The 24,166-nt window shown below is 38.4% G+C and overlaps 1 protein-coding gene across 1 annotated transcript in view; it reads left to right on the forward strand.

The window, feature by feature from the left end:
- LRRC43 (leucine rich repeat containing 43) overlaps window positions 1-24,166 on the forward strand; it is a 258,073-nt gene that overhangs the window by 15,466 nt on the left and 218,441 nt on the right. The window contains exon 5 of the mRNA XM_053699766.1: window positions 5,244-5,482. Coding sequence (XP_053555741.1) covers window positions 5,244-5,482 — 239 coding nt within the window. The remainder of the gene's footprint in view (window positions 1-5,243; window positions 5,483-24,166) is intronic.

The raw sequence follows: 24,166 nt of genomic DNA on the forward strand, positions 1-24,166 counted from the left end.
GAATCTCATACGAATCGACTTGTGTTGTTTCTTCAAGATCATGGTTGGAGGATCAATTCACTAAAAAGTTCATTGATTCCTCAGACAAGGGTAACCTTTCTGGGTTTCCAGATAGATTCAGTGTCCATGACTCTGTCTTTGACAGACAAGAGACGTCTAAAATTGATTTCAGCTTGTCGAAACCTTCAGTCACAATCATTCCCTTCGGTAGCCTTATGCATGGAAATTCTAGGTCTTATGACTGCTGCATCGGACGCGATCCCCTTTGCTCGTTTTCACATGCAACCTCTTCAGCTCTGTATGCTGAATCAATGGTGCAGGGATTACACAAAGATATCTCAATTAATATCTTTAAAACCGATTGTACGACACTCTCTGACGTGGTGGACAGATCACCATCGTTTAATTCAGGATGCAAGTCTTACAGGTTGGGGAGCTGTGTGGGGATCTTTGACGGCACAAGGAGTTTGGGAATCTCAGGAGGTGAGATTACCGATCAATATTTTGGAACTCCGTGCAATTTTCAGAGCTCTTCAGTCTTGGCCTCTTCTGAAGAGAGAATCGTTCATTTGTTTTCAGACAGACAATGTCACAACTGTGGCATACATCAATCATCAAGGAGGGACTCACAGTCCTCTGGCTATGAAAGAAGTATCTCGAATTCTGGTTTAGGCGGAATCCAGCTCCTGTCTAATCTCTGCGGTTCATATCCCAGGTATAGACAATTGGGAAGCGGATTATCTCAGTCGCCAAACGTTGCATCCGGGCGAATGGTCTCTTCACCCAGAGGTATTTCTTCAGATTGTTCAAATGTGGGAACTTCCAGAAATAGATCTGATGGCGTCTCATCTAAACAAGAAACTTCCCAGGTATCTGTCCAGATCCCGGGATCCTCAGGCGGAGGCAGTGGATGCATTATCACTTCCTTGGAAGTATCATCCTGCCTATATCTTTCCGCCTCTAGTTCTTCTTCCAAGAGTAATCTCCAAGATTCTGAAGGAATGCTCGTTTGTTCTGCTGGTAGCTCCGGCATGGCCTCACAGGTTTTGGTATGCGGATCTTGTCCTGATGGCCTCTTGCCAACCGTGGACTCTTCCGTTAAGACCAGACCTTCTGTCGCAAGGTCCTTTTTTCCATCAGGATCTCAAATCCTTAAATTTAAAGGTATGGATATTGAACGCTTGATTCTTGGTCAAAGAGGTTTCTCTGACTCTGTGATTAATACTATGTTACAGGCTCGTAAATCTGTATCTAGAGAGATATATTATAGAGTCTGGAAGACTTATATTTCTTGGTGTCTTTCTCATCATTTTTCTTGGCATTCTTTTAGAATACCGAGAATTTTACAGTTTCTTCGGGATGGTTTAGATAAAGGTTTGTCCGCAAGTTCCTTGAAAGGACAAATCTCTGCTCTTTCTGTTCTTTTTCACAGAAAGATTGCTAATCTTCCTGATATTCATTGTTTTGTACAAGCTTTGGTTCGTATAAAACCTGTCATTAAGTCAATTTCTCCTCCTTGGAGTTTGAATTTGGTTCTGGGGGCTCTTCAAGCTCCTCCTTTTGAACCCATGCATTCATTGGACATTAAATTACTTTCTTGGAAAGTTTTGTTCCTTTTGGCGATCTCTTCTGCCAGAAGAGTCTCTGAATTATCTGCTCTTTCTTGTGAGTCTCCTTTTCTGATTTTTCATCAGGATAAGGCGGTGTTGCGAACTTCTTTTCAATTTTTACCTAAGGTTGTGAATTCCAACAACATTAGTAGAGAAATTGTGGTTCCTTCATTATGTCCTAATCCTAAGAATTCTAAGGAGAAATCGTTGCATTCTTTGGATGTTGTTAGAGCTTTGAAATATTATGTTGAAGCTACTAAGTCTTTCCGAAAGACTTCTAGTCTATTTGTTATCTTTTCCGGTTCTAGAAAAGGCCAGAAAGCTTCTGCCATTTCTTTGGCATCTTGGTTGAAATCTTTAATTCATCATGCCTATGTCGAGTCGGGTAAAACTCCGCCTCAAAGGATTACAGCTCATTCTACTAGGTCAGTTTCTACTTCCTGGGCGTTTAGGAATGAAGCTTCGGTTGATCAGATTTGCAAAGCAGCAACTTGGTCCTCTTTGCATACTTTTACTAAATTCTACCATTTTGATGTGTTTCTTCTTCTGAAGCAGTTTTTGGTAGAAAAGTACTTCAGGCAGCGGTTTCAGTTTGAATCTTCTGCTTATGTTTTCATTAAACTTTATTTTGGGTGTGGATTATTTTCAGCAGGAATTGGCTGTCTTTATTTTATCCCTCCCTCTCTAGTGACTCTTGCGTGGAAAGATCCACATCTTGGGTAGTCATTATCCCATACGTCACTAGCTCATGGACTCTTGCTAATTACATGAAAGAAAACATAATTTATGTAAGAACTTACCTGATAAATTAATTTCTTTCATATTAGCAAGAGTCCATGAGGCCCACCCTTTTTGTGGTGGTTATGATTTTTTTGTATAAAGCACAATTATTCCAATTCCTTATTTTATATGCTTTCGCACTTTTTTCTTATCACCCCACTTCTTGGCTATTCGTTAAACTGATTTGTGGGTGTGGTGAGGGGTGTATTTATAGGCATTTTGAGGTTTGGGAAACTTTGCCCCTCCTGGTAGGAATGTATATCCCATACGTCACTAGCTCATGGACTCTTGCTAATATGAAAGAAATGAATTTATCAGGTAAGTTCTTACATAAATTATGTTTTTCTTCTTTTATACCCTTTCTTGCCAGCCACGCTGTGGAGTACTTGGACGCGTGTGATGGAGCATTGTCCTGCATGAAAATCATGTTTTTCTTGAAGGATGCAGACTTCTTCCTGTACCACTGCTTGAAGAAGGTGTCTTCCAGAAACTGGCAGTAGGACTGGGAGTTGAGCTTGACTCCATCCTCAACCCGAAAAGGCCCCACAAGCTCATCTTTGATGATACCAGCCCAAACCAGTACTCCACCTCCACCTTGCTGGCGTCTGAGTCGGACTGGAGCTCTCTGCCCTTTACCAATCCAGCCACGGGCCCATCCATTTGGCCCATCAAGACTCACTCTCATTTCATCAGTCCATAAAACCTTAGAAAAATCAGTCTTGAGATATTTCTTGGCCCAGTCTTGACGTTTCAGCTTGTGTGTCTTGTTCAGTGGTGGTCGTCTTTCAGCCTTTCTTACCTTGGCCATGTCTCTGAGTATTGCACACCTTGTGCTTTTGGGCACTCCAGTGATGTTGCAGCTCTGAAATATGGCCAAACTGGTGGCAAGTGGCATCTTGGCAGCTGCACGCTTGACTTTTCTCAGTTCATGGGCAGTTATTTTGCGCCTTGGTTTTTCCACACGCTTCTTGCGACCCTGTTGACTATTTTGAATGAAACGCTTGATTGTTCGATGATCACGCTTCAGAAGCTTTGCAATTTTAAGAGTGCTGCATCCCTCTGCAAGATATCTCACTATTTTTGACTTTTCTGAGCCTGTCAAGTCCTTCTTTTGACCCATTTTGCCAAAGGAAAGGAAGTTGCCTAATAATTATGCACACCTGATATAGGGTGTTGATGTCATTAGACCACACCCCTTCTCATTACAGAGATGCACATCACCTAATATGCTTAATTGGTAGTAGGCTTTCGAGCCTATACAGCTTGGAGTAAGACAACATGCATAAAGAGGATGATGTGGTCAAAATACTCATTTGCCTAATAATTCTGCACTCCCTGTATGTTGCAGGCTCGTAAATCTGTTTCTAGAAAGATTTTTACAGTTTCTTCAGGATGGTTTGGATAAAGGTTTGTCTGCAAGTTCCTTGAAAGGACAAATCTCTGCTCTTTCTGTTTTATTTCACAGAAAGATTGCTAAACTTCCTGATATTCATTGTTTTGTGCAGGCTTTGGTTCGTATTAAGCCTGTCATTAAATAAATCTCTCCTCCTTGGAGTCTTAATTTAGTTTTGAAGGCTTTACAGGCTTCTCTGTTTGAGCCTATGCATTTTTTGGACATTAAACTACTTTCTTGGAAAGTGTTGTTTCTTTTGGCCATCTCTTCTGCTAGAAGAGTTTCTGAATTATCTGCTCTCTCTTGTGAATCTCCTTTTCTGATTTTTCATCAGGATAAGGCGGAAGCAGTTTTTGGTAGAAAAGTTCTTCAGGCAGCATTTTCAGTTTGATTTTTCTGCTTTTGATTTAAGTTTTTTCCTCACATTTATGAGAATTAACTTATATTTTGGGTTGTGGATTATTTTTTTCAGCAGAAAATGGCTGTTTTTGTTTTTTATCCCTCCCTCTCTAGTGACTCTTGCGTGGAGTTCCACATCTTGGGTATTGCTATTCCATACGTCACTAGCTCATGGACTCTTGCCAATTACATGAAAGAAAACATAATTTATGTAATTACTTACCTGATAAATTCATTTCTTTCATATTGGCAAGAGTCCATGAGGCCCACCCCCTTTTTTATGGTGGTTATGATTTTTTTGTATAAAACACAATTATTTCCAAATTCCTTTGTTGATGCTTTCTACTCCTTTCTTTATCACCCCACTACTTGGCTATTCATTAAACTGAATTGTGGGTGTGGTGAGGGATGTATTTATAGGCATTTTGAGGTTTGGGAAACTTTGCCCCTCCTGGAAGGATTGTATATCCCATACGTCACTATGCCAATATGAAAGAAATGAATTTATCAGGTAAGTTCTCAAATTATGTTTTTTTGTTTCATGATTCAGATAAAACATAACATTTAAAAAAAAGTTTCCTGTTTACTTTGTTCTTTGTTGAAGAGAATACCTAGGTAAGTAGTGTACATGTGGCTAGAGAACTATATGACAGAATTTTTTTTAATAATGCTTTTGAGCAGTAGATGGTAGCAGTATTTGCAGTATTTGCAGTTAAAACATTCTTGCCATATAGTGCTCCAGACACGGGCACACTCCTGAGCCTACCTACCTTGATATGCTTTTCAATAAAGAATACCATGATACCAAACTAAAGGTCAGATTACAAGTGGAGCGCTAAATATCACTTTCATGAAGTAGCAATAACCAGCTACTTGTAATTGCTGATTAATTATCGTGCGCCGGCAAATTTGCCTGTACAGGGGTGTGCGATAATTTAGCTCTCCACTTGTAATCTAGCCCTAAATGTGATAATAAAAGTAAATTGTATTCTATCTGAATCATGAAAGAACAAATTGTGTTTCTTGGTCTATAAATTACTAATAACATTTTTCTTTTCCAGGCCAAACTTGGTTTCCCTTGACCTGAGTTTCAATGATTTAACTGACCTCTTTGACCTGGTTCCCAGACTGTCCACCTTACCACAGCTCCGGATTCTTTTGCTGCAGGGTAATCCTCTGACTCTTGTCCCTGCATACCGAGGTTATGTTATCGACAGCCTCCCAACCCTGAGTGTTTTGGATGACATTCCCATATTACCAGATGAAAAGCATCAATTCACTGGCTTTAGTAACAAGCACAGTAAGTATGTAACAATTTGCTGTTTTTTGGAACAGAGGTGTTACACTAAATATACTGTCTTCATACATAATAGCATTATAATTTTTCAAGCTAAGAACAGAGCAAGATGCAGTATGTTTTGTTACAAAATATTTCAAAATCCCGCTTTAGATGCACCAAATAAAAAAAAAAAATTATGTTAATGGGCTCAATCTGCCAAATCAAAGAGAAGCAGAGATATAGCTACACAACTATTTTTTGTACCTACCTAGCTGGTACTTATATGATGAGACACCTCTCAGATGGGAAATGGACACAAAAAACAACAACTCACTTTCATGCATATAGATGATCTGGATTACCAATTCCCTCCTTCCTTGTTCTGTCTATCATACCTTGGGTGCATTGACTGATCTGTTGTCTCCTCTGAGTGTCCAGTAACTGACTCATGCCCACAGTACCTTTTTAAGAACCATCCTTTATTAAAGATCTGGCATAAAAACAATTGCAATGTTTCAGGACTTACCCTTTTTGCTTAAGACATTCACATTACTTGTTGCCTTTAAATAATTGATTTTCCCGTCATAAGCCGCACTATTTACATTTTATACAAATGTATAGTGTTAACAGCATATTAAATATGTTCAATCTTTACGTAAACTTTATAACTTTTCACTTATAGTGTTGCAAAAACAATTTAAAAGTAACTTATTAATAAATGTTTTAAAGGTTCATCTATATCCATCTCTATTCTACTAATTTAAACAAACCTTTCTGAATATTGCTTTTACAAATATATTAGCAAAAAATAGAAAGGTCATAATCCCTATTTTAACTCCCTATAGACCATGGTGAACTCATATATCCAATATATTTCTCTTTTCTTTAATAGTTTTTCACAATTAGCACCACTCCTCTGAGACTGTACATAATCTATACCATGCCTCTTTAACTGGCCAATGTTATGCTCTTTTAAAAAAAATATTGGACACCAGAGCTTGGAACTCTTTAAATCTTTTATATAAACAATGCTGACTTAATCTATCATGTAGTTTTATTGCCATCTGGCCTATGTAAATAAAAGAGTACAGGCACTTAGTTATATAAACTACATAGGCTGTTTCACATGTAAAAAATGGTTTGAACTTATACTTATGCCAACTTCTAGAGTGAGTAAATTCATCTTCTTTAATAATAGAGCTACAGCTCATACACCATAAACAAGGATAACAACCTAGATCAGGGGTATCAAGTGCATTGTATCCAGGGGCCACTGGCAAAGTGCTCTTCTCCCATGGGGGTGACTTGAACATTGTGTGCTCTGGAAGTGACATTTACCCAAGTAGTAGTGCATGGTAGGAGTTGTAGTCTACTATAGACAATACACAGTGTATATTTATCTAGTGAGTGCAAAGCAAAGTGATCATTCTGGAATTGAATATACAGTGACATTTATCCAAGCAGTGCATAATGGGAGTCTACAATGGACAACGCTTGCTTGTCTTTATATTTATCTTGTGAGTGCCTATATAGAACATCAACTTGTTACACCTCTTAGAACCCTAAAAAAATTGATGGTGTCAAATTAATAATTTCTTAATAAACAAGGGAGGGCCAGATGAAACTATCTTGAAGGCCAAATATGGCCCCAGGGCCGGTACTTTGAGACCACTGACCTAGATGTTCCTTTGTAATATAGATGTGATTTAAACAAATCTTTGGCCCACATCTGATCTTATCAAATGATCACGTAAACTCTTCACCTTTCTGTGTGCCATTAGGGGGGATTTTTAAATATTTCAACATTTTCATTGCAATCCCTTAGGATATGCCAATGTTTACACAATCTCTTCCATTGCATCTCTTAACCTCCAGGATCTTGTTTTTTACCCTATGGATGTTGAGGCCAAGTTGTGCTGATGTGGCTGCCACATTGTTGGTCTTCTCTTGATTCTGCTTATGGGTATGGGAGAGTAGGGTCAGGTCATCTGCAAAGTCCAGGTCAATGAGCTGTGTCCAAGGTGTCCACTGGATTACATCTCTTCTCCCTGTTGTATTCACTCAGTTTTTGTGCATCTTTGAGGAGAGTTGTGTTATATCACTGGTGTCGGTTTGTTGGTTCCATACATTAATTTTTTCAGCTTTAGCTTCAACCTAGCCACAACAAGGTGATGGTCTGATGCCACGTCTGCTCCCCTCATCACTCTGACATTCTGCAGGGATCTCTGGAATTGTTTTACATTGCAGACATGGTTGATCTAGTTCTCTGTTGAATGGTCTAGTGACACACACATTACCTTCTGAATTATTTTGTGTGGGAATACATTGCCATCTATCACCAGACTGTTTAAGGAGCAGAGATCTGCAAGCCTTTGACTATTCTCGTTCATGTCTCCAAGGCCATGGTTGCCCATGACTTCATACCCAGTGTTGTTGCATCCAATTTTGGCATTGAGGTCCCCCATCAGATTGGTGAGGTCTATCTCAGGGCATTTCTCTAGAATGGACTGGAGTCTGTTGATAAACTGTTCTTTTTCCGCTTCTACACTGTAATTTGTAGGTACATAGCACTGGATAACATTAATGTTAATCCTCTCTTTCTTTGAGTGAAAGGTTGGGCTTCACATCCAATCAGTGATCTGTTGGCGATAGCATCAGTGCTACTCCCTGAGTGTGTGTGGCATTATCTTTCTTGTGTCCAGAGTACAGTAGCATTCTCCCTGCAGCCAGTCTTTTCTGCCTGGACTGTGTCCATCTGGTCTTACCAAGCCAAACAGGGCAAGGTTGTAGTTTTTCATCTCCACTGCTACTTGGGCTGTCTTGCACATGGTCCTCACATTCCATGCCTCAATGGTGATGGTCCTCACATTTCATGTCTCAATGGTGATGGTCCTCACATTCCATGTCTCAATGGTGATGGTCCTCACATTCCATGTCTCAATGGTGATGGTCCTCACATTCCATGTCTTTATGGTGATGATCTTGGTCGAAAGCAAGTGAATTGGCTTTGTGGCTTCCAGGGTTCTCTGGCTTTCACCACAAGATGTCATAGATCTCCGTGAAGGAAATTCCTCTCTCCCCAAGGCCAGTATGTCTTTTGGTCAATGTTTCTGTAGCTAGGTTATTTTACATGGTGGGGTAGCTAGCCCCCAATCATAACCCTCCTTTTGCAGCCTTTTATTATCCAGAAAGATGTCTTTTAGGGGTCAAAAAAGTTTTTTTTGGTCATGCTCACTCCTGCATGTTTTATTACTTTAGACCTTGTGCTAACAGTCACTATTAATATTACACAGAAAGAAAATTAAGAGCATATGATACAATAATCAATGCCAATGTGTGACACGGGTTGCACTAAAGCTAAATGTTTTTACAACTATTATTATATTGTGTACACCTACAAAACACAGCGGTTTACATAAAAACTACTTGCACAAAACCTATAATAAAATATAGTTAGCTAAAAATGTTCATGAATATAAATATTTAAAGGAATAGTCCTTTAGTTTATACTGAGCACTTAGTGCTTGGTGCACACTCAGTAGCATATTCACCACCAATGTCCTCACTGGGACAACCCTGTAAAGTTCAAAGTTATTACCTCCTAGTTAGAAAAAAGGAAGAATTTTACCATATCCATAAGGAACCGTCTTCCTTTAAGTGCACATCAGGATCACGGCTCTAGCTCAGCGTACTTCTAATCCTCTGTAATTTCTGTGCAAATATTCCTTTTAATATTTATATGCATGAACTATTTTGGCCAAATATACGCCTAGATTTAGAGTTCTGCGTAAGCCGTCAAAAGCAGTGTTAAGGCGTCCTAACGCTGCTTTTGGCCGCCCGCTGGTATTTAGAGTCAGGCAGGAAAGGGTCTACCGCTCACTTTCAAGCCGCAACTTTTCCATACCACAGATCCCCTTACGCCAATTGCATTTCTGATCTTTTCAATGGGATCTTCCTATTGCTGGTATTTAGAGTCTTGGCTGAAGTGAGCGGTAGACCCTCTACCGACAAGACTCCTACCGCCCATGGAAAGGCTGTAGTTAAGAGCTTTATGGGCTAACGGCGGTATATAAAGCTCTTAACTACAGTGCTCTAAAGTACACTAACACCCATAAACGACCTATGTACCCCTAAACAGAGGTCCCCCCACATTGCCGCCACTATAATAACTATTTTTAACCCCTAATCTGCCGACCGCACATCGCCGCCACCTACATTATCCCTATGAACCCCTAATCTGCTGCCCCTAACATCGCCGACACCTACATTATATTTATTAACCCCTAATCTGCCCCCCCAACGTCGCCGCAACCTAACTTCAAGTATTAACCCCTAATCTGCCGACTGGACCTCGCCGATCAGCCAATCGGATTGAACTTAAATCTGATTGGCTGATTGAATCAGCCAATCAGATTTTTCATACCTTAATTCCGATTGGCTGATAGAATCCTATCAGCCAATCGGAATTCGAGGGACGCCATCTTGGATCACGTCACTTATAGGAACCTTCATTCGTCGGGTAGTCGTTGGTGAAGAAGGATGTTCCGCGCCGGAGGTCTTGAAGATGGAGCCGCTCCTCGTCGGATGGATGAAGATAGAAGATGCCGCTTGGATGAAGATGTCTGCCGGTCCGGATGTCCTCTTCTGCCCGGATAGGATGAAGACTTCTGCCGGTCTGGATGTCCTCTTCTGCCCCATTGGATGAAGACTTCGGCCCGGCTGGGTGAAGACGACTCAAGGTAGGGAGATCTTTAGGGGGGTAGTGTTAGGTTTATTTAAGGGGGGTTTGGGTGGGTTAGAGTAGGGGTATGTGGGTGGTGGGTTTTAATGTTGGGGGGGGTTGTATTTTTTTTTACAGGCAAAAGAGCTGATTACTTTGGGGCATGCCCCGCAAAAAGCCCTTTTAAAGGCTGGTAAAAGAGCGGATTACTTTGTAATGTAGAATAGGGTAGGGACTTTTATTTTTTTTATTTTTTTTTATTTTATTAGGGGGCTTAGATTAGGTGTAATTAGTTTAAAATTCTTGTAATCTTTTTTTATTTTCTGTAAGTGTTTTTTTTTTTTGTAATTTAGTTTATTTAATTGTATTTAATTGTTGTTATTGGTAGTTAATTTATTTAATTAATTTAATGATAGTGTAGTGTTAGGTTTAATTGTAACTTAGGTTAGGATTTATTTTACAGGTAATTTTGTAATTATTTTAACTAGGTAGCTATTAAATAGTTAATAATTATTTAATAGATATTGTACCTAGTTAAAATAAATACAAAGTTGCCTGTAAAATAAATATAAATCCTAAAATAGCTACAATATAATTATTCGTTATATTGTAGCTATATTAGGGTTTATTTTACAGGTAAGTATTTATTTAGTTTTAAATAGGAAGACTTTAGTTAATAAGATTTAATTTATTTCGTTAGATTAAAATTATATTTAATTTAGGGGGGTGTTAGGGTTAGACTTAGGGGTTAATACATTTATTATAGTAGCGGCGAGGTCCGGTCGGCAGATTAGGGGTTAATACTTGAAGTTAGGTGGCGGCGACGTTGAGGGGGGGGCAGATTAGGGGTTAATACTATTTATTATAGTGTTTGCGAGGCGGGAGTGCAGCGGTTTAGGGGTTAATACATTTATTATAGTGGCGGCGAGGTCCGGTTGGCAGATTAGGGGTTAATAAGTGTAGGTAAGGTAGCGGCGATGTTGGGGGGGCAGATTAGGAGTTAATAAATATAATATAGGGGTCGGCGGTGTTAGGGGCAGCAGATTAGGGGTTCATAGGGATAATGTAGGTTGCGGCGGTGTCCGGAGCGGCAGATTAGGGGTTAATAGTATAATGCAGGTATCAGCGATAGCGGGGGTGGCAGATTAGGGGTTAATAAGTGTAAGGTTAGGGGTGTTTAGACTCGGGGTTCATGTTAGGGTGTTAGGTGCAGACTTAGAGAGTGTTTACCCATAGGAAACAATGGGGCTGCGTTAGGAGCTGAACGCTGCTTTTTTGCAGGTGTTAGGTTTTTTTTCAGCCAGCTCAGCCCCATTGTTTCCTATGGGGATATCGTGCACGAGCACGTTTTGCCAGCTTACCGCTACCATAAGCAACGCTGGTATTGAGAGTTGAAGTGGAGCTAATTTAGGCTCAACGCACCCTTTTTTGAGCCTAACGTAGCCCCTCAGACAACTCTCAATACCAGCATTGTTGGAAAGGTGCGCTGGGAAAAAAAGCAGCGTTAGCTACGCGGGTCTTTACCGACAAAACTCTAAATCTAGCCGATAGTTTATTATACGTTTTGTGCAAGTAGTTCTTATGTAAACCACTGTGTTTTGTGCACACAATGTAAGTGTTAGCTAGGATGTGTAGGACAAAATAAATATATATATATATATATATATATATATATATATATATATATATAAAATCATTTTTAGTTGCCTTGCAAAAAATTTTAATAAGTAGCTCTTAATTTTACAACCCCAGTTGAGAACCAATTATTTTATTAGTTCCCAGCTGTATTTTTCAACATTTATACAGTATTCAGTAAAATCCTGATTCTCTATGTATTTATTGTATTCTGTCTACTTCATCTCTTACTATAAAACTACTATGTTTCTTGTTGTATAGTTCCACACTTACTTTTGTTTTGCTGTTATGATGTTTATATACATCTAAAACAAAAAAATAATATATTCTAATTTAAAAACCTGTGTTGCTTAGGTTGCATTTTCAATAGTAACCACTGGAAGTCACTGTTCATCTTGAAGTATGTAGTGCTATCTTGCACAAGCTTTTGCAAGCTAGTTTTGTATCTGTTTAGTGTTTGTCTAGTGAATAACACAAGGTATTGAAGATTGAGTACTAAAAAAAAAAAATAGATTTGCCCTGAACGTGCCTCTTAAAGGGACATAAAAAAATGTGCTGTTCCTGAAATTGTCTAAAAAGATCCATCAGTGCTACAAGGTACTTGACAGAATTCTGGAGACACACATACATTACAATATAGTGCTCAATAAAAAAACACTTAAAAATTGTATTGAATATATAAATATCCAACAGCATCATTATAAACTAATAATTCTTGATATCCCTTAAAATACAACACCATAAAGAACAAAATACGTCTGATCAGTCATAAACTACAAGAATGTGCACTTGCTATGTTTTGCAGTAATTCGTTATGGTTGTTTATAGTTTTACCATAAATGTTTACAGATGGTCAAAGGCAAGCTACACTTGCTAAATAGGAAAGCCACATAGCTACTTTGTAAACCATTTGTATCTAACAAAGACATCTTAAAGAAAAATAGTTCTAAAAATATGTCCCTCAAATGTATGGTAGAGCAGCAGCTAAAAATGTTAGACATGTGTCCAACTGATACCTAGGTATCTATTGGCCATTGACTGAGAGACAACTCCCACAGAAAGTTAGTTTATTCAGCACTATAGCAATATTTTCTTCTAGATAGAGTGCTAACTTTAAAGATGTTTTCAAAGTTTTTACAAAAATAAATAAATATTTAAACATTATCAAATAAAATATTTGATACTGGGGGTGGAGGGTAGAGCCCATTCTCACCATGCAGACACAGACGGCACTAGCATAGCAGGAACGCTCACCTGGACAATATTAACTGCTAGTCCAGTCTATCTACCCAATGGACTGTCACTAATGCCATCTTCTAGTTTATCTAATGTCCTCTTCTCTGTGTGTATTCGCAGTTCCGCCACCTGAGGCTCTACTCTCCCTCAACCAGGACCCCCCCCCCCCCACAATCTAAGGGCCAAATTACAACAAATTATATTATTTTTTTACGCTTGTGTGCACTAACTTCAGAACTTTGTATATTGCGACCGCATTAAAGGGACACTGAACCCACATTTTTTTATTTCGTGATTCAGATAGAAAGTTGCTTAAAATTGCATGCTCTAATTTAACCCTATTATCAATTTTTCTTCGTTCTCTTGCTATCTTTATTTGAAAAAGAAGGCATCTAAACTAAGGAGCCAGATGGCTAAGGACCATGGACAGCACTTGTTTATTGGTGGGTGACTTTATCCACCAATCAGAAAAAACAACCCAGGTTGTTTATCAAAAATGGTCCGGCATCTAAACTTACATTCTTAATTTTTAAATAAAGATACCGAGAGAATGAAGGAAATTTGATAATAGGAGTAAATTAGAAAGTTGCTTAAAATTGCATTATCTATCTGAATGACGAAAGAAAAAATTTGGGTTCAGTGTCCCTTTTACGTCTTCTAACCATAGACTCAGGACCGGCTCAAGGCATTGTGCTGCCTGGGTCCAAAAATGAAATGACGCCCCCCATAGTAAATTTACTGACTAACATATCAACCCACTAGCCTGGCCACCCCCTTACTAAGCATGCCTGCATGCAACCAGTGCTTATGCTCAATTATGAAATAGGTAGGAAGGAAGTTAAAGGGACAGTCACACTATACTGTAAAATTGTTTTTCCTTTAATGCATTTATAATGACTTGTCATACCAGCTGCAGAGTATAAAATGTGTAAGACCTGAGTGTTTTTAAACCACGGCTTACTGAAATGGGTTGAGCTTGCAGGCAATATCAGATCTCATTATGTTATCCACTTTCTGTAAATAGACTTGTTTCTTTATCTTATATTTGTCTGAAAAACTAAAGCTCAATACTTAGAGAGAACAATGGAAAATTAACGTTTTATTATTGAAGTATCCAGCATCCCACTGGGAGTGTAATTTCTACTGCTGGTTGTGTTTACATAGCCTGTCAATTGCCTGGACTTAAGACCAGAAACTTTCAGTATAGGTGGGGATACCACAGGCTAAGTCACCTATTTAAAATGCCAAAATAAGGGTAAAGGAGCTTCTTGTAAACCATTTAATACACTCCACCAAGTAAAATGCATAACTGGGAACAATTTAAAGGGGAGACATTTTGTTGGTAAACTGTCCCTTTAAAGTTGTGTGCTTGGCTCACCTTAAAAGTCACCCCTAACTGGCTCTTTTTGTCTTTGTGCATGATAAGGTTATGCTACAACTTTCTATTATACGTATAAAACAGCACTAAATAAACGTTAAAAAAAAAAAAATGGAAAACGGGTCTTGTTAGACAGACAGCAAAATTAAAAGAAAGGGGAGGAGAAATAAAGATGGGGAGGGATATATATATATATATATATATATATATATATATATATATATATATACACAGTATATAAATAACTTTACCAATCAATCTAATAGGATACTTGTTGGATTAGCCATGTAATATTTTAGGTACATGTATTTTAAAATATCTAACCAGTGCAAAACATTTCTTCATAGTTAATTATGCAAGAGGCACCTTGGACATTATTTTATATACAAATTAGAGAGAGCATGATTTTCAAAATATATGGCAAGACACATATTTGTGTGCCTTTTAACCCTATGTTAAAAAGTACTCTGACTGAAATGTTGTCTAGGCAGGTAAGACAATTGTACACTCATGTCCATATTATATACTAATAACCTTACAAAACACCATGCTTTTAACTTTTTGCAGAATTCATGAAAATCAATACCTAAATTATATGGATTTTGTGCACAAGCATTTAGGGTTTAAAATTCAAAAAAGCAACAAAATAAGGGTAGATGGGGCTAATTTAGAGCATTTACCTCCTTTGACAGAAATTTCCAACAACATTCAAAATAATAAAAAAAAAAAAACCATACAAACTGCACAATCATAGAGCAACTCAGACCGTTTTTAGAACCGTTTTTCAGAAGGAAGCACACTTTAATTTAACTTTTATTTGCATGGTGCAGCCGGTCTCTAACTCTGCAGTTAGTTCCACTGAAATTTAGCAACTCTACCAAGTCCCTCATCCCTTCCTTTCCCCAATATGTCAAAGCAGCCTGCCTAGTAAAATAAAAGGATTAGGTAAAACTGCCGTTCTGTAGCAGGAGATGAAGGCATTACCTGTCATTCTGCAGTTATCTAAACGTGCAGTGGAGGAGGGGTTAAACCCGGCAACCAGAAAAGGCAAAATAAACAAATATCCCTCATGTAGTGGCAGTCTCCTCCATCTTGAAGCCCAACCCCCCCATGGAATGTTAAAAGGACACTCTAGTTCAAAATAAACTTTAATTATTCAGATAGGGCATGTCATTTTAAACAATTTTCCAATTGACTTTTATCACCAATTTCTTTCATGTAATTGGCAAGAGTCCATGAGCTAGTGATGTATGGGGTTTACAATCCTACCAGGAGGGGCAAAGTTTCCCAAACCTCAAAATGCCTATAAATACACCCCTCACCACACCCACAATTCACTTTTACAAACTTTGCCTCCTATGGAGGTTGTGAAGTAAGTTTGTGCTAAAATTTCTACGTTGATATGCGCTTCTCAGCATTTTTTGAAGCCCGATTCCTTTTAGAGTACAGTGAATGTCTGAATGTCAGAGGGATGTGAAGGGAGTATCACCTATTGAATTCTATGGTTTTCCTCACAGGGATCTATTTAATAGGTTCTTTGTTATTGGTCGTAGAGATTCATCTCCTACCTCCCTTTTCAGATCGACGATATACTCTCATATTCCATTACCTCTACTGATAACCGTTTCAGTACTGGTTTGGCTATCTGCTATATGTGGATGGGTGTCTTTTGGTAAGTATGTTTTCATTACTTAAGACACTCTCAGCTATGGTTTGGCACTTTATGTATTTATATAAAGTTCTAAATATATGTATTGTACTTATATTTGCCATGATTCAGGTTTTCAGTATATTTCCTTTTTGCAGACTGTCAGTTTCATATCTGGGAAATGCTTTTTTATGAAAAAAGTTTCTTACCTGGGGTAAAGTCTCTTTTTTTTTCAAATTGACTGTCTTTTAAATTCGCGGGCAGAATTAGGCTCGCAAGGGTGCAAAATGCCAAAGTTTATTGCATCATTCTTGGTGCGAGTTTTTTTTGTGCAAAGTTACGTTCGTTGACACAAATTCGTCATTTCCGGCGTCTTAGTTGACGAGTACTTCTCAAGGTTGCGTCATCTATGACGCGAGTGTGTTATTTTCGGACGTTTTTGGCGCCAAAAAATATTTTTCTGTTTGTTGTACGTCATACTTGGCGCCAAATATTTTCATTATTTAACACCCCATTCCTATTTGCCTCTTGCCTTTTTTCTATGTCAGAGGGCTATGCTGTTTGCATTTTTTTCCCATTCCTGAAACTGCCATATAAGGAAATTGATAATTTTGCTTTATATGTTGTTTTTTTCTTTTACATTTGCAAGATGTCTCAATCTGATCCTGTCTCAGAATTCACTGTTGGATCCCTGCTGCCTGATAACAGTTCTACCAAAGCTAAGTGCATTTGTTGTGAACTTGTGGAGATTATACCTCCAGCTGTGGTTTGTAATAGTTGTCATGATAAACTTTTATATGCAGAAAATGTATCCATCAGTAGTAGTTCATTGCCTGTTGCTGTTCCCTCAACATCTAATGCACAAGATATACCTGTAAATTTAAAAGAATTTATTTCTGATTCTATTCAGAAGGCTTTGTCTGCCATTCCGCCTTCTAATAAACGTTAAAGGTCTTTTAAAACTTCTCATAGAGTTGATGAAATTTCAAATGACCAGGAACATATTGATTTATCTTTCTCTGATGAGGATCTATCTGATTCAGAAGATCCTGCCTCAGTTATTGACATTGACAAATCCTCTTATTTATTTAAAACGGAGTATATTCGTTCTTTATTAAAAGAAGTGTTGATTACATTGAATATGCAGGAAACTAGTCCTCTTGATATTAAAACTAGTAAATGTTTAAATTCTGTTTATAAACCTCCTGTGGTTATTCCAAAAGTTTTTTTTCAGTTCCTGATGCTATTTCTGATATGATTTCTAAAGAATGGAATAGACCTGGTACTTCTTTTATTCCTTCTTCAAGGTTTAAAAAAATGTATCCTTTGCCAGCAGTTAAATTGGAGTTTTGGGAAAAGATCCCCAAAGTTGATGGGGCTATCTCTACTCTTGCTAAACGTACTACTATTCCTACGGAAGATAGTACTTCTTTTAAAGATCCTTTAGATAGGAAACTTGAATCTTATCTAAGGAAGGCTTATTTATATTCAGGTCATCTTCTTAGGCCTGCAATTTCTTTGGCTGATGTTGCAGCTGCTTCAACTTTTTGGTTGGAGACTTTAGCGCAACAAGTATCAGATCATAATTTGTCTAGCATTGTTAAGTTGATTTGTGATGCCATTTTTTATATAATCAAAATTGATGTTAGATATGTCTTTAGCTATTTTAGCTAGAAGAGCTTTGTAGCTCAAATCTTGGAATGCTGATATGTCTTCTAAGTCCAGATTGCTATCTCTTTCTTTCCAAGGTAATACATTATTTGGTTCTCAGTTGGATTCAATAATTTCAACTGTCACTGGGGGGAAGGGAGTTTTTTTGCCTCAGGATAAAAGAGCTAAGGGTAAATCTAAAGCTTCTAACCGTTTCTTTCATGTAATTAGCAAGAGTCCATGAGCTAGTGACGTATGGGATATACATTCCTACCAGAAGGGGCAAAGTTTCCCAAACCTCAAAATGCCTATAAATACACCCCTCACCACACCCACAATTCAGTTTTACAAACTTTGCCTCCGATGGAGGTGGTGAAGTAAGTTTGTGCTAGATTCTACGTTGATATGCGCTCCGCAGCAAGTTGGAGCCCGGTTTTCCTCTCAGCGTGCAGTGAATGTCAGAGGGATGCGAGGAGAGTATTGCCTATTTGAATGCAGTGATCTCCTTCTACGGGGTCTATTTCATAGGTTCTCTGTTATCGGTCGTAGAGATTCATCTCTTACCTCCCTTTTCAGATCGACGATATACTCTTATATATACCATTACCTCTGCTGATTCTCGTTTCAGTACTGGTTTGGCTTTCTACAAACATGTAGATGAGTGTCCTGGGGTAAGTAAATCTTATTTTCTGTGACACTCTAAGCTATGGTTGGGCACTTTGTTTATAAAGTTCTAAATATATGTATTCAAACATTTATTTGCCTTGACTCAGAATGTTCAACTTTCCTTATTTTTCAGACAGTCAGTTTCATATTTGGGATTATGCATTTGAATTATTCATTTTTTCTTACCTTCAAAAATTTGACTCTTTTTCCCTGTGGGCTGTTAGGCTCGCGGGGGCTGAAAATGCTTCTTTTTATTGCGTCATTCTTTGCGCGGACTTTTTTGGCGCAAAAATTATTTTCCGTTTCCGGCGTCATACGTGTCGCCGGAAGTTGCGTCATTTTTTGACGTTATTTTGCGCCAAAAATGTTGGCGTTCCGGATGTGGCGTCATTTTTGGCGCCAAAAGCATTTAGGCGCCAAATAATGTGGGCGTCTTATTTGGCGCTAAAAAAATATGGGCGTCGCTTTTGTCTCCACATTATTTAAGTTTCATTTTTCATTGCTTCTGGTTGCTAGAAGCTTGTTCTTTGGCATTTTTTCCCATTCCTGAAACTGTCATTTAAGGAATTTGATCAATTTTGCTTTATATGTTGTTTTTTCTCTTACATATTGCAAGATGTCTCACGTTGCATCTGAGTCAGAAGATACTACAGGAAAATCGCTGTCTAGTGCTGGATCTACCAAAGCTAAGTGTATCTGCTGTAAACTTTTGGTAGCTATTCCTCCGGCTGTTGTTTGTATTAATTGTCATGACAAACTTGTTAATGCAGATAATATTTCCTTTAGTAAAGTACCATTGTCTGTTGCAGTTCCTTCAACATCTAAGGTGCAGAATGTTCCTGATAACATAAGAGATTTTGTTTCTGAATCCATCAAGAAGGCTATGTCTGTTATTTCTCCTTCTAGTAAACATAAAAAATCTTTTAAAACTTCTCTCCCTACAGATGAATTTTTAAATGAACATCATCATTCTGATTCTGATGACTCTTCTGGTTCAGAGGATTCTGTTTCAGAGATTGATGCTGATAAATCTTCATATTTATTTAAAATGGAATTTATTCGTTCTTTACTTAAAGAAGTATTAATTGCTTTAGAAATAGAGGATTCTGGTCCTCTTGATACTAATTCTAAACGTTTAGATAAGGTATTTAAATCTCCTGTGGTTATTCCAGAAGTTTTTCCTGTTCCTAATGCTATTTCTGCAGTAATTTCCAAAGAATGGGATAAATTGGGTAATTCATTTACTCCTTCTAAACGTTTTAAGCAATTATATCCTGTACCGTCTGACAGGTTAGAATTTTGGGACAAAATCCCTTAAGTTGATGGGGCTATTTCTACCCTTGCTAAACGTACTACCATTCCTACGTCAGATGGTACTTCGTTTAAAGATCCTTTAGATAGGAAAATTGAATCCTTTCTAAGAAAAGCTTATCTGTGTTCAGGTAATCTTCTTAGACCTGCTATATCATTGGCTGATGTTGCTGCAGCTTCAACTTTTTGGTTGGAAACTTTAGCGCAACAAGTAACAAATCATGATTCTCATGATATTATTATTCTTCTTCAGCATGCTAATAATTTTATCTGTGATGCCATTTTTGATATTATCAGAGTTGATGTCAGGTTTATGTCTCTAGCTATCTTAGCTAGAAGAGCTTTATGGCTTAAGACTTGGAATGCTGATATGGCTTCTAAATCAACTCTACTTTCTATTTCTTTCCAGGGTAACAAATTATTTGGTTCTCAGTTGGATTCTATTATTTCAACTGTTACTGGTGGGAAAGGAACTTTTTTACCACAGGATAAAAAATCTAAAGGTAAAAACAGGGCTAATAATCGTTTTCGTTCCTTTCGTTTCAACAAAGAACAAAAGCCTGATCCTTCATCCTCAGGAGCAGTTTCAGTTTGGAAACCATCTCCAGTCTGGAATAAATCCAAGCCTGCTAGAAAGGCAAAGCCTGCTTCTAAGTCCACATGAAGGTGCGGCCCTCATTCCAGCTCAGCTGGTAGGGGGCAGGTTACGTTTTTTCAAAGAAATTTGGATCAATTCTGTTCACAATCTTTGGATTCAGAACATTGTTTCAGAAGGGTACAGAATTGGTTTCAAGATGAGACCTCCTGCAAAGAGATTTTTTCTTTCCCGTGTCCCAGTAAATCCAGTGAAAGCTCAAGCATTTCTGAATTGTGTTTCAGATCTAGAGTTGGCTGGAGTAATTATGCCAGTTCCAGTTCCGGAACAGGGGATGGGGTTTTATTCAAATCTCTTCATTGTACCAAAGAAGGAGAATTCCTTCAGACCAGTTCTGGATCTAAAAATATTGAATCGTTATGTAAGGATACCAACGTTCAAGATGGTAACTGTAAGGACTATCTTGCCTTTTGTTCAGCAAGGGAATTATATGTCCACAATAGATTTACAGGATGCATATCTGCATATTCCGATTCATCCAGATCATTATCAGTTCCTGAGATTCTCTTTTCTGGACAAGCATTACCAGTTTGTGGCTCTACCGTTTGGCCTAGCTACAGCTCCAAGAATTTTTTCAAAGGTTCTCGGTGCCCTTCTGTCTGTAATCAGAGAACAGGGTATTGTGGTATTTCCTTATTTGGACGATATCTTGGTACTTGCTCAGTCTTTACATTTAGCAGAATCTCATACGAATCGACTTGTGTTGTTTCTTCAAGATCATGGTTGGAGGATCAATTTACCAAAAAGTTCTTTGATTCCTCAGACAAGGGTAACCTTTCTGGGTTTCCAGATAGATTCAGTGTCCATGACTCTGTCTTTAACAGACAAGAGACGTCTAAAATTGATTGCAGCTTGTCGAAACCTTCAGTCACAATCATTCCCTTCGGTAGCCTTATGCATGGAAATTCTAGGTCTTATGACTGCTGCATCGGACGCGATCCCCTTTGCTCGTTTTCACATGCGACCTCTTCAGCTCTGTATGCTGAATCAATGGTGCAAGGATTACACAAAGATATCTCAATTAATATCTTTAAAACCGATTGTTCGACACTCTCTAACTTGGTGGACAGATCACCATCGTTTAATTCAGGGGGCTTCTTTTGTGCTTCCGACCTGGACTGTAATTTCAACAGATGCAAGTCTCACAGGTTGGGGAGCTGTGTGGGGGTCTCTGACGGCACAAGGAGTTTGGGAATCTCAGGAGGTGAGATTACCGATCAATATTTTGGAACTCCGTGCAATTTTCAGAGCTCTTCAGTTTTGGCCTCTTCTGAAGAGAGAATCGTTCATTTGTTTTCAGACAGACAATGTCACAACTGTGGCATACATCAATCATCAAGGAGGGACTCACAGTCCTCTGGCTATGAAAGAAGTATCTCAAATTTTGGTTTGGGCGGAATCCAGCTCCTGTCTAATCTCTGCGGTTCATATCCCAGGTATAGACAATTGGGAAGCGGATTATCTCAGTCGCCAAACGTTGCATCCGGGCGAATGGTCTCTTCACCCAGAGGTATTTCTTCAGATTGTTCAAATGTGGGAACTTCCAGAAATAGATCTGATGGCGTCTCATCTAAACAAGAAACTTCCCAGGTATCTGTCCAGATCCCGGGATCCTCAGACGGAGGCAGTGGATGCATTATTACTTCCTTGGAAGTATCATCCTGCCTATATCTTTCCGCCTCTAGTTCTTCTTCCAAGAGTAATCTCCAAGATTCTGAAGGAATGCTCGTTTGTTCTGCTGGTAGCTCCGGCATGGCCTCACAGGTTTTGGTATGCGGATCTTGTCCGGATGGCCTCTTGCCAACCGTGGACTCTTCCGTTAAGACCAGACCTTCTGTCGCAAGGTCCTTTTTTCCATCAGGATCTGAAATCCTTAAATTTAAAGGTATGGAGATTGAACGCTTGATTCTTGGTCAAAGAGGTTTCTCCGCAAGTTCCTTGAAAGGACAAATCTCTGCTCTTTCTGTTCTTTTTCACAGAAAGATTGCTATTCTTCCTGATATTCATTGTTTTGTACAAGCTTTGGTTCGTATAAAGCCTGTCATTAAGTCAATTTCTCCTCCTTGGAGTTTGAATTTGGTTCTGGGGGCTCTTCAAGCTCCTCCATTTGAACCTATGCATTCATTGGACATTAAATTACTTTCTTGGAAAGTTTTGTTCCTTTTGGCCATCTCTTCTGCCAGAAGAGTTTCCGAATTATCTGCTCTTTCTTGTGAGTCTCCTTTTCTGATTTTTCATCAGGATAAGGCGGTGTTGCGAACTTCTTTTGAATTTTTACCTAAAGTTGTGAATTCCAACAACATTAGTAGAGAAATTGTGGTTCCTTCATTATGTCCTAATCCTAAGAATTCTAAGGAGAAATCGTTGCATTCTTTGGATGTTGTTAGAGCTTTGAAATATTATGTTGTAGCTACTAAATCTTTCCGAAAGACTTCTAGTCTATTTGTTATCTTTTCCGGTTCTAGAAAAGGCCAGAAAGCTTCTGCCATTTCTTTGGCATCTTGGTTGAAATCTTTAATTCATCTTGCCTATGTTGAGTCGGGTAAAACTCCGCCTCAGAGGATTACAGCTCATTCTACTAGGTCAGTTTTTACTTCCTGGGCGTTTAGGAATGAAGCTTCGGTTGATCAGATTTGCAAAGCAGCAACTTGGTCCTCTTTGCATACTTTTACTAAATTCTACCATTTTGATGTATTTTCTTCTTCTGAAGCAGTTTTTGGTAGAAAAGTACTTCAGGCAGCGGTTTCAGTTTGAATCTTCTGCTTATGTTTTTAATTAAACTTTATTTTGGGTGTGGATTATTTTCAGCAGGAATTGGCTGTCTTTATTTTATCCCTCCCTCTCTAGTGACTCTTGTGTGGAAAGATCCACATCTTGGGTAATCATTATCCCATACGTCACTAGCTCATGGACTCTTGCTAATTACATGAAAGAAAACATAATTTATGTAAGAACTTACCTGATAAATTCATTTCTTTCATATTAGCAAGAGTCCATGAGGCCCGCCCTTTTTTTGTGGTGGTTATGATTTTGTATAAAGCACAATTATTCCAATTCCTTATTTTATATGCTTTCGCACTTTTTTATCACCCCACTTCTTGGCTATTCGTTAAACTGAATTGTGGGTGTGGTGAGGGGTGTATTTATAGGCATTTTGAGGTTTGGGAAACTTTGCCCCTCCTGGTAGGAATGTATATCCCATACGTCACTAGCTCATGGACTCTTGCTAATATGAAAGAAATGAATTTATCAGGTAAGTTCTTACATAAATTATGTTTTTCGTTCCTTTCGACATAATAAAGAACAGAAATCTAATCCTTCCTGAAAGGAATCTGCTTCCAATTTGAAGCCTTCCTCAAATTGGAATAAATCCAAACCATTTAAGAGATCAAAGCCAGCCCCCAAGTCCGCATGACGGTGCGGCCCTCATTCCAGCTCAGATGGTAGGGGGCAGATTAAAATTTTTTAATTGATGTCCAAAATCATTGGATTCAGAGTATTGTCTCTCAGGGGTACAGAATAGGATTCAGAGTAAGACCGCCTGTGAGAAGATTTTTTTCTCTCAGGCATTCCAGTGAACCCAGTGAAAGCTCAGGCTTTCCTGAAGTGTGTTTCAGACCTGGAGTTATCAGGAGTAATCATGCCAGTTCCGTTTCAGGAACAGGGTCTGGGGTTTTATTCAAATCTATTCATTGTCCCAAAGAAAGAAAATTCATTCAGAGCAGTTTTGGATCTAAAGATTTTGAATCAATATGTAAGAGTTCCAACTTTCAAGATGGTGACTATAAGGACTATTCTGCCTTTTA

The sequence above is a fragment of the Bombina bombina genome, chromosome 2 (assembly GCF_027579735.1).
Source record: "Bombina bombina isolate aBomBom1 chromosome 2, aBomBom1.pri, whole genome shotgun sequence".
In the NCBI taxonomy this organism is placed as follows: Eukaryota; Metazoa; Chordata; class Amphibia; order Anura; family Bombinatoridae; genus Bombina; species Bombina bombina.